Source organism: Aplysia californica, unplaced genomic scaffold (assembly GCF_000002075.1).
Source record: "Aplysia californica isolate F4 #8 unplaced genomic scaffold, AplCal3.0 scaffold00075, whole genome shotgun sequence".
Lineage (NCBI taxonomy): Eukaryota > Metazoa > Mollusca > Gastropoda > Aplysiida > Aplysiidae > Aplysia > Aplysia californica.
Genome location: NW_004797345.1, coordinates 894,215 through 906,280, shown reverse-complemented (window position 1 = coordinate 906,280; position 12,066 = coordinate 894,215). Strand labels below are relative to the sequence as shown.

At 39.4% G+C, this 12,066-nt stretch overlaps 1 protein-coding gene across 1 annotated transcript in view; it reads left to right on the top strand.

Moving 5' to 3' along the window:
* LOC101852394 overlaps positions 1–6,432 on the top strand; it is a gene marked incomplete in the record, with an annotated part of 18,123 nt that extends 11,691 nt beyond the window's left edge. The window contains 2 exon segments of the mRNA XM_035968679.1: positions 3,743–3,782; positions 5,155–6,432. Of these exon segments, the coding sequence (XP_035824572.1) occupies positions 3,743–3,782; positions 5,155–5,916 (802 nt within the window).
* Between the last annotated feature and the right edge of the window lie 5,634 nt (positions 6,433–12,066).

Genomic DNA, 12,066 nt, shown 5'->3' with positions numbered 1-12,066 from the left:
TACTACTACTACTACTACTACTACTACTACTACTACTACTACTACTACTACTACTACTACTACTACTACTACTACTACTACTACTACTACTACTACGTCGTTACTGCTACTAGTCCTAGAAGTAGATTTCCCATTTTTGTAAAATTAAAAATTTGTATTTTACAGGCGTGACATGTTTTTCATACATGTAGCCTACTTAACTCTATCCGTACGCCCTGCGGTCATTTTGTACCCCCGGGTTGTATTCTTCACAGTTTAGAATACTTCTAGTACGAAGATCTCTTTGAAACTTTCAGTATTTCTAAATTTTAAAAAAGTTTGATAGACTGCTATGAAAAGCGTACGGATCGGATTAACGAGTAATTTTCCTCTTTGGACAGTGGTAGTACAGAGTTTCCCACGTCGTATGCACACGATAGTAAAACACGACGCAAGGATAGGGTTAAAGAAACATGTGTTCTATTCAATATAATAACCGCTGATGTCAATGCACTTTTTCATCCGATGGAGCCAGCTGTCAAACGCAGTACGCTTCGTTCAAAGTCCTCAAAGCAGCATTAAAATTTATTTTAAGCACAATTTCTTTCTCGTTTTCAAATCGCGGCCTTCTTAGTTTTTTCTTCGAATTTGAAGATAAAATGAAAATCGCAAGGAACAAAAGAAAGAACATTAAAAACAACTCCCCGAAACAATCATAATAAATGATGAAACATGGGTTTATTTGTGGGATTCAGAACTGAAAAGACATAAGGACCACCACGACCCCGGAAGGTTCGACGTAAGCTCGAATTTGAAAGTGATGCACAACATGGTTTTCGATCATAAAGGTGTGATTTTGACCTGGCCCGTTCCAGTTGGCGTAACAGTCAGTGCTGACTATTAGATGTATATGAAGGTTCTTCAATCAAAGCTGAGACCAGCACTCAGAAGAAAGCAACCGGGTCTACTTGAGCAAAGTTTTGTCTTCCATCATGACAAACCATCATGACAACTACAACCGCGCCTGCGCACACCGCTAGACACGTCAACGGCCTCCTGGATTCCTGACAGTGGGAAGTCACTGTTCCCTAGACTTAGCACCATGCGACTTTCATTTCTTCCCTAAAATCAACGAAGAACAAAAGGGGCAGTGAAATTGAAGACGAGGGAGGCAATTATTGTGCTCGAAACAAACCTTGCTCTAAGGACTCTGGCTGAAGTGGACATAGTAACCCTGTCGTCTTTAAAAAGAATACAGTATATTATGCAGTTTCCCCAATTTTACAGGATAGCCAAAAACTGAATATTGTTACCAAGAAAACAAACTCTTTGAAAACAACCCAAGTCAATATTTCTAAGAACACAATTTTGATAAGGAATCTAGCTTTCTCATTCTCTTTAAAGCAAATGTTGTTTAATTGGTTAAAACATTCAGTTTTTTTGGCTCTCCTGCAAAATTGCAAAAACTGCATATTCTGTATTTTTTAAAATGACGGTAGAATTGCGTTTATCCTCCAGCTACATCGAATGAAAAAGTGCATTGGCTGTTATGGTGAATAGAAAAAGAGTTTCTGTAAGTAAAGTAGGAAAGTGTATGAGTTTAACGTCTCTATCAACATTTTCAGGGGATTTAAGAGGCTGGACCTCCGAAATTAACGTGCGTCTCCAATAGGACCGAGCCAAATGAGTTGAGAGCTTTGAAAACTCCACAAAATGGCTCTGGCACAAAAATGCGCTGTCAGGGATTCGGATCACGGCCTCCCACTCCGTAGTCCAGCATGATACCAACTGAGCTAACGGAGCGCTCATGTTTGTGTAGATGTGTACAAAATTTAATATCCTTGAAATAGAATTTTTTTTTTTTTTTTTTTTTTTACAGAACAGGGAAACTTATGGGGTACAGGTAGACCTCGTTCTGCTACACCAACATTTATGGCACCATCACTAGTGTTATTACTCCTGCCGCTACGTTGATTTTACAGAGCCAGTTATAGCCTGCCGGAGGAGTTTTGTAATGGGGCTCGGCAAAGAGAAAAGAAAGAAAAGAGGGCCTGTCCGATCGTTCATGTGTCACAACGCGGTGGAATCAGGCGCTCGTTAGTTATTGGCAACATAATACAGTTGTTGGTATAGACTTACAGCTTGTTTATTTGTCTTGCTTTTCGTAAAGAGAAAAAATATCCATATATTTTATATCCTGAATAGAAATCGGGATACATTGTAATTGGGATTGAAGTGTTGCTTGAGTCAGGGGTAAGTCTAGCTAGAAAATGGCCGCCAAAGTTCGGTGACGTGACTTCCAAAGCTTGAGAGTTATTTGAAACTGCAAATTTACATTTCTATGTGCGTCCCATTAACGTTTTTCCTGTAATTCCATACAGGCGTGTGTTTTTAAATGGACATATAAGGTATTGAGAGACTAACAAATGCCCAACGAGCGGGAAAATGTTGATTTCTTTGATTTCATGATTTTGACATGTGCCTGATTTCACCACGATGCCACACCATTCATCAATGGTAAACTCTTAATAAAAATGATCACTTCTCTTTTGCTCTTCTCTCTCACACGCCACCTCCCATTCTCTCGTTTCTTACCTTTTAGGTCTTTCATTATATAATATCATTGCACCTTGGCTAAATAGCGTTTGCAATAGCAACGATTTATGGATTTAGCTCCCTTAAACAGTAGCTGTGTGTGATCTGTTTGTCTAAGTGAGTGTAAAGAAGCTGTTGTTGTCACTGTAGTGGCAAGGTAGTTTGCATTGGTAGTTTCAAGACACATTTACATCCCCTATAATGAAAATGTCATTTACGTTCACAACTTAAGAGAACCGCCCACGTTTTTTATTTATGAAATATTCTCTTTGAACTTTGCAGCTGTCGCCAATATCAAAATGTAATAATTCTCTCAGTTCTTTTCTCTGCTTTCCTCGTATTGTAGACACACACACACATCTTTTAAAACACCTGGTACCGACTTTAAACTTTATTGTTTGTGAGATACCAATTCATTGTATGTCAATTCTAAGTGAAGAGACAATGTGTGCTGTTCTTCTAAAGGCTATCCAATTGTCCGAATTCAAATAAGATTGAGCAATGAGGCGTTTTGAAAGATTCAGGACCAATAATGTGGAAACAAAACGCTTAGCATCGAATAGCAATAACTATTCATGACCAACGATGCTTAGACGGTTTAATACCAAACTTCAGTATTCATGCGTCGTGTAGGGATGTTTTCGAAGTACACGCGCCTTTCAGATGGGGAAAAGGAAAATGGCTACCACTGCGGTGCAGAGGGTTATAAACTTGATCTTGTTTTATTGAAGTGCGAAGTTCTAAATCATTGGGATCCGAACTATTTTTCTCGTCTTCTCTGTGACTATTCTTTCCAACAGGGTCTCCGGACGGGAGAACAAGCAAACGCTCTGCCTTCTCCTTGGTCCACACTGTGTCTAGAACCAACAGCAGCAACAAAATCGATAAAACAGCACCAATAACTTTAAATAAAACACAGGTCACTATCATGACTATGTCTGTATAGGAATTTAAGTTGCGTCAAGGCCCAAGACCACCAGAAGCCCCAACCCTCTGTGCATAATTATATAAATACACATAGCAATGAATGGTACCCATAATGCTTGAAGACGAAATGGAACAGTGTTTATCATCATAATACTTGTACTTATTATAGTACCTGTCAGGTCCATTATACTTATAGATCTAACATTTACCGTAAAAAGATTATTTTAACGGTTTTCCACAGTGAGGAATGGCCAGTCCCAAACCAAGAGAACAGTGAACGGGTTTGTACAGATCTGAATCTGATCATATTCTCTGCTACTGCTAGCATTCAGTTTGTTGTCATGTCTACGTTTTAAATCCTAGAGCCCTACATAGAAATTATATTAGAAGAGCATGTGCGTCAGAAATATCACATAGATCTAGTATACAATGTATTAGATAATTTATTGTTATCTGATGTGAAAATACTTGACCAGACACGAAATATTGACATCTAAATATGAGTAGGCACTATCTCAAGGCAAGCAGAAAGCAAGAACCAGAAATGCTTTTTAGAAAGAGGTCTAAGGTCTAAGCACACAACTCTAAATTATTAGATCTACAATTACTGCAATGAAGACTTTTGCCGCACATTGGCCACCACCCTCACACACACACACACACACACACACACACACACACACACACACACACACACACACACACACACACACACACACACACACACACACACACACGCGCGCGCGCGCTCGCACACACGCAAACGCATACTATTATTTATACAAGGTGCTCATTTGTGTAACTGGGTTTGAGGTGTGTTTGCTTATGTCAAAAGTTCAAATGTGAGTGAGTGTGTGTGTGTGTGTGTGTGTGTGTGTGTGTGTGTGTGTGTGTGTGTGTGTGTGTGTGCGTGTGTGTGTGTGTGTGTAAAGAGAGAGAGAGAAATATATATATATTATATATACATATATATATATATATATATATATATATATATATATATATATATACATGTATATATATATATATTAGATGTATATAAAGATAGATAAATAGATTGATAGAAAGATAGATAGATAGATAGATAGATAGATAGATAGATAGATAGATAGATGAAGAGAAAGAAAGAAAGAGAGAGAGAGAGAGAGAGAGAGAGAGAGAGAGAGAGAGAGAGAGAGAGAGAGAGAGAGAGAGAGAGAGAGAGAGAGAGAGAGAGAGAGAGAGAGAGAGGGAGAGAGAGAGTATTCAGAAGTATTCATACGTTTATGTGTTGGCCTACGTGTACGAGTGTTGTGTGTGTATGTGTGTGTGTATGTGTGCGTGTGTGTTTGCATGCGTGCATTTACGATGTCAATGTATTTGCAAGGAAGTATACAGAGGAAATGAGATGGGGGACGGATGATGGGAGCTGTAATAAAGTAGGAGGGAAGGAAGGGTCTGGAGGAAAGCAGGAGAAAGAGATTGTCTGAAAATACTAATAAAGAAGCTAGAATGCAGCATAGATCAACATGATTTTTAACTACAAACCCAGACAAATAAAACATAACAAGACCACTAAATTCAATTAGATTCTAGAACTGTTTTACGCCATGAAGACACTTGTGACCACGACATCCTAATTTAATCTATTTGTCTTCTGTTCTACATCGCCAGGGACCAAAAGTTAAAGATCAAACCACCGTGGCTCAGACTGCAGACCGAGACCGTTTGTCACCTAACCTGCCTGCTACCACCACCACCACATACCACACCTGGGTAGCGCCGAGTTCGGGCTGTAAGAAGACTCCGACTCCAACAGTCAGCCTTTTCCCTCCTAGATGTTCTCAAACGCCCGTGGGACGTGAGCCAGAACAAACAGAGCCAGTATTACCTCATAAGAACGCTTCCTTTCAAGACAAAAATTACTTTTCTGGGAACAATGACAGCTCATTAAGTAACAATGATAAAGAATCTCTTCCCAAAGACTCGATGGAGGGTCAAGACAGAACAATCTTGCATGACAAAAAGAAAACAGATGAGGCTAAGCAGAGTCAACTGCATCCCGCAATAAACGAGCGAAAGGACGAAGACCAAGGAGCTCAATCTCTGGGAAATTGTGTCTTTCAGAGCTGTGGTGATGCCTTTGTTAGTCCACGAAATGTAAGGGGAACAACCTTCACTGCAAAGATAGATCAAAAGGAGAACCGAGATCCAATGTACAAGGCCGAGGTCAGCAAATACGGACGAGTGTCGTGTAGCACCCAGACCACTCCGAAACTTCTCGTAGACGCTTCCTGCGGTACTTTGTTACCTTTCAAGAAAAGGGCAATCATGAAACATGCATCGCATAATACTGATATGGATGAAGCTTTTGTCTGTGGTGCCGGTGGTAAAAACTATAGCCTCAGATCACGGTCAAATAAACGGGACGACTAATAATAGTACGTGTACCGGTAATACATTTACTCTTTAGGGACGAAGACCTGAGTTTGAAGCCCGAGTGGGGAGGATTTCTATCGAGTATTCTGGTTTTTCTGCTGGAACGTTAGTCACTTAGCCCGGGTTTGCCGCACCAGGTAGAGTCGATTATAAATTACATGCACATGAACCCATTTTTTAAAGTGCGCCAGTCATTTAAGAAAAATCAGCTTTATTTATTGTTATCTTTTGTTTGTCTAATCTAATGTAGGCCTACCATTTTATATCATGCCATATGCCTCTAAAGCAAAGGTCTGTAGTTTGCTGCTTTTGTTTTGTTTTGGAAATGAATGCTATTCCTTGTGTTGCTTTTTTAAACTGTGCATTATAGGCCTACTAGTTAGTTTTAAAGGATAACGTTCAATGTTAGTATTGTTATTTACAACATGTATGTGTCTTATCCAGTGTACCTTCCTTTTAACTGTATTTTAATTAAGCATTGCTTTGAGAAGGAATAAAATCACTGTCACGTTTCTCTGAACTTTTATTTCTTTTGTCCAGACTTTGTAACTCTCACTTTGCACGGTCCCCATCAAATTTTTAAAATAAAAATAGACCTACATACATTATACAAAGTGGAAACCGGCTAGATTCATTTTAGTTTTTTCAATCCTGTTTCCCTAAACTTAGGCCTGGGATCGGAGAGAGGTTAACTCCTAAGATTCTGAGATGAAAAATTTTCTGAATCTGTCCTAAAAATGCTTTGCAGATGCTGCCGTGGGATGGCTGACGTATTATCTGCTACTTCACATGGTTTGGAGTCCTTTTTCATATAGTAGACGGAAATAATTAGAGGAATCGAAACACATAAGTGACTTCAACAAGTAAACCGAAACAAAAGGCAAACATAACAATGACTGAAAAGTTACAAATTAAGACCTCATTCATTAATCAAGTTTTGTTACGGTATCTAACTTCAATACGATTTGAAAAGGGGTTTCAACGTGAAATCATGAACAGGGGAAGGAATATTGAAAATTGATCCGCTAAATAATTCGCTACATAATTTCATGGTTACGTTTCTTTTTCTCAACACTTTCTGTAGTTTGACATGCATTCTAACGCACACACCCCTCTCTTTCCTTTTTATTTAACTGTCTACCTTCACTCACATCTTCATCCAGGCAAACCCACCAATTTTTGTAGGCCTATGTCTAAAATGCGAGATTAAATTGCTGAGGCAGTGACAGCCAATATTGGCAAGGCGGGGTGAAACAAACCTTTCTTTCATCAGTGCAAACCGCAGACTTTCCCTTGTGTTTGCAGGTTCAACCACAGTCAAGATACAGTGGGCCCCAGTATGACTTACACTTACAGTCTCGATTATAACATTATTTCATCAGGCTTATGAGAAATCCACGAGTCCAATATCTTATTATGTATAGTACCGGTAGTAAAAGTTTTTAATTTGTAGCATCTTAAACCATTCCAAGTTAAGTCAACCCAGGTGAGACTAAAATAAAAGGAAAAGAAAATAAAGGTGAGGAGAAAAACAACAACATATCACCGGAAAAGAAATTCTGAAATAACTGACAGGTTAATTCTAAATTACAATGTATGTAAAACTTGATCCCCGTCTATAACTGTTACTATAACAGGGTTCGGTTAGAGCATGGACATCACATAGAATATCAGATCAAAGAGAGAACTGAAGACAGGAAATAAGAGAAGAAGATGCTAAACGGAAAGAATGAGGGGATGCAACAAGTGTTTAGAAAGAAATGTAGGGGCCCTACCGTACTTGAACTATAAAGGCTCGTAAAAATTCTTTTTAGTTTTATAGTATACAGTACCGGTATTGACAGATTAAACACATTAAAAAAAATGAAACTTCTTTCATTATGACGTGGCAGTTAGAATTCTTGAAAAATAAAACGTAGCCTACGATAAAAATAAGAAGCTTGAGGGATGATCATACTTTACATAATCACAATATTGGGAATCATAATATAATGTATAGCCTAATGAACTCTTGAAGAGGTTTACAGCAACCACATATGCCCCCGGCGTTTTCTTTGAAGTCTCCGAACAAAGGACAAGCAAAAAATGCTGTTTCGACCGCCTCCCGACAGTTTGCCTACTACTTCTCCTTGTGGAGGAGCAACCTTTGCCGTCCACGATCAATACAGGCCAATACAGGACTGAATATTATATGGTGCATTGAACAGGACACCTATTTAGTGTTCGTGAGTGTGTAAAAAAAAATGAGGCTGGAATTGGAAGGGGAGGAGTGTCGTTGTTTTGCTTTAGATCTACGAGTGGAATCTTGTTTTTGTACTCTTCCCTGATACGGGCTAACAAACAAAAAATCTTTTACTCTCAACCTGACGACACGCCGGGAGATTTTCCGCAACTGACTTTAAAGAGAATAGATGGAAGAATTCTGCATATACGAGACAACTTGAAACATTAATTTTGTGAGTTACAAAAAAAAGGAAACTTCAGCTTTTTCCAAGAGGAGACGGTCTGGGGAAAGGAGTGTCAACAAGCGCAGCTGTGCTCAAAAGCAAATACATAACTAGAAGTAAAAACATCATCGCCACCCTTTAACTCGGTTACGTACATATTCTGATTTTGAATTTGAACCCATTCGGCTCTGAGTTGAACTATATAAGTGTAGGTTTAAGTTAAAGCAAAATTAGTTTAGTTTTAGTAGAGTTTTTGCGGCGCTCGCAACTGCATAAGGTCATATGAGCGCCAAGGGGTGGATGTCAACAGAGAAGTCCATACAGGGAATCAAGCTTACTCTGCTCACCCCACTAGCTTCAACAGTACAACGTCTGCCTCGACTATCAAAGCACCCCGGGAATAGCGGGTCGCAAGAGTGTGACAAACATATGAAAGAAGTAGAGGAAAATGACAAAAGTAACGATTAGGAAAGAAAAGGCAGCAGTTCATCGTTGCAGTTCAGGCATATCTATAAGCATGACATTTACAATTCTACTGAGCATAAGAACATGTTTATGTTCCCCCTTTGGGAATGGTCTAAAAACATTTCAGTCAGTAGCACCGCCCCCGGGGGTAATCAACATTAGAGGTTAGAGGTAATACCTTGGCAGCACAGTGTGAGCTGGATTTTTGTCTTCTTCCATTTCTTGTTCGAGTCCCACTTAGACAAAAACTAACTGCATGTGGTGTGTGATAAGGTTCAGAGTCTCGAAGTCGAAGTGAAACGTGAAATTTTGGGGAAATGTGCTTCAATTTATTGCTCCCGTCTGTTGTTACTTTGTTACAGTTTTTTTCAGCATAGTGTGTTGCCTTATATGGCAGTCTAAATGCATCCTTTCTTTCTGAAGACAAACTTACATCAATCCGTTTGTTTATTTGTAGTTTTTTCGGGGGGGGGGGGGGGGGGGGGGGCTGTTTCTTTTTTGGGGGTCGCATGCTATCTCGTCTTATTCAGCTTACAAAGAATATCACAGTGTCAAGCAGGGGCGAAGGCTGACTAGTTTGACAGGGTAATCAAAGTGAAACTGGACCAGATATGGCCTGAGGATATCACACAAGAACCTTGCTCGAGGCGGCTACTCAGAGTTGTGAATGAAAACAAATCCGGAATTCATTATTGTATGTTCAACCGCCAAAATAATCGGGGAAGTATCTCATTAAATATCAATTCCAATTAAAATTAAATTTAACTTTAGATGTGAATACACAAACACAAAGCAAAGAAGCAGAGATGTCAGTACTAGATCTAATTGTTATAGATCTACCAGGGAGTCTCTAACTCTTTGGTAGAACATGACAATTATCACTTTTTTAAATTTCACATTTGGCTGCTTTTTGTCTAGCCTTTCGCGGCCACGAGCCTGTGTCATAATCGAGGTCACGATCTGATTATAGGGCAGTAAAAAGTCGAGGAAAAATAAAAAACAAGCACTCGAAGCTGTCGAGAGATTATTAGGAGTTAGTTCCCCTCACATCTGTGAGGTAGACTCGACCAGTGTAATAGTTAGCTTACCTAATCAGTGCTTGAGACTGATTATAACTGTGGCCCGAAAGGGTGAACAGGGTATATGTGGCAATAAAACAGTTTTGACTGCCATGCACATGTTCCCTTCAATTCTGTTGGTAGACTCTTCCAGTCTCACTTTAAGCTTACTTAATCAAAGCTTGTGACTGCTTATGGAGTGGTCCAAGAGGGATGAACAGGCTATTTCTGTGGCAATGAAACCGTTTAGAATGTTAGGCATACTGTTCATTGTTGATTATGAACGTCTTTTTACATTTAATTTATGAAGTTTACGTTTATGGGTGAATTTGGCTGCGACAATGTTTCAAAATTAGAAAGGGAAGCAGTGATTATTTGATTATATAGACGCTTCGACTCTGGTGTCAACGTCTCTCTCTCTCCCCCCCCCCTCTCTCTCTCTCTCTCTCTCTCTCTCTCTCTCTCTCTCTCTCTCTCTCTCTCTCTCTCTCTCTCTCTCTCTCTCTCTCTCTCTCTATATATATATATATATATATATATATATCTTGACATCTTACAAGGAATATTACAACGCCAATGTATTTAATATTTTACTTTGGAAAATATGTTTCCTGTTTTCGTTGTATACATGTTAATTGTTTAGTTGTTATTAAAAAATACATTTTGGACTGATTTTTGTTCAAATGTGTTGATGTAAAATGGAATAAGATTATCGATTTAAGTCAGTCTTCTAGTTCATAACTTTATCAGCTATTTTGAACCAGATTTAAGCTTTAAATAAAATAAAAAGTCAGATGGACTTTGCTTCGTTTCTAAAAATTGGTTTTTGTAATATGAGGAGAACAAATTAATTCAAGGCCTTTAACTTTAAACATATATTCTCAAATTATCTAGCAAAATTGCACCTTCTCCACCCTCCCCAAAAGTTGTCATCTTAATTAATCATTCTTTTCTCCATACACTATTTTGTTTGCTTGCCTGTCTGTTTGTACATGTGTCTGTCTGTCTGTCTGTCTCTCTGTCTGCACATGTGTCTGTCTGTCTGTCTGTCTGTCTGTCTGTCTGTCTGTCTGTCTGTCTGTCTGTCTGTCTGTCTGTCTGTCTGTACATGTGTCTGTCTCGGTGTCTGTCTTGCACACGAATGTTTTACTACTCTGATCATATTTTTATTATGGATAATGACGCACGGCGCGTATCGATTCACATTTGATTCTGCAAAGGTTGCTAGTCTGTAAAATGACAGATAAGCTCCCAGCTCCCTTTTACAGAGATCCATAACTTCACATTTCTACGTCACTGCACTTGGCGTGTCAACGTTATCCCCGTGTTTCATTGAATCCGCTTTGCATCTGTTCACCCAAATGCCTTCAACTCCCCCCCCCTCCCCGCGCACACACCCACGCGCTTCCCTATCTCCTCCTTTTAAGCCACTTTCCCCATGAGTCCAAATACCCTTATATATCCAGTGCGCACTGCCAATCAGATTCGTTGGACTGAGTCCGGGCCCGTCAGATTTTCCGTCCTGGATGTGACAAAAACTACAATTTTGACACAATAAAAATGTATCTCCCCTCGGTGCTTAACGGCAACAAAGGATGAAAAAGTAACAGTAAAAAGTAAGTACAACCGATTCGACTCGCGACCTTGAAAACAAATACGTTAGAGTTAGAACTTAGTTGAATTCGGTGGCATTGTGCCAAAATTGTAATATTTGCCCATCTGTAAAGAAAAATCTGGCTGGTCGCTATACTCAGTTCATTAAATCCGACTGACAGTGTGCTCAGTGTATTATTCAACCATTCACAACGGCCCTCAGAAACCATCGGCGTTTGAGTAACTCAGTAACGCTGACACTTTACGCAGCCAGTGCCTGCGTCATAGTCATTGGCAGCAGCAGCAGCGCTTAACCATTCTAAGCCCGAAGTGAAGTTAATTGTTTCCCGGTCCTGGCATGAGTTTTTGCTCGGGAGATCGATAGGTCGTAGCAGTAGCACCACAGAAGTACCGTAGTAGTAGTCAGGCTCTGGCAATTGGTTTAATGCACACATTGAGAGAGAGACTCTACGTTACTCCGAAGTGCTATTGCTACTTGGTAGATCTATTCCCCTGTCTCCTTCTTTACCTATCTATCTATCTATCTATCTATCTATCTATCTATCTATCTATCTATCTATCTA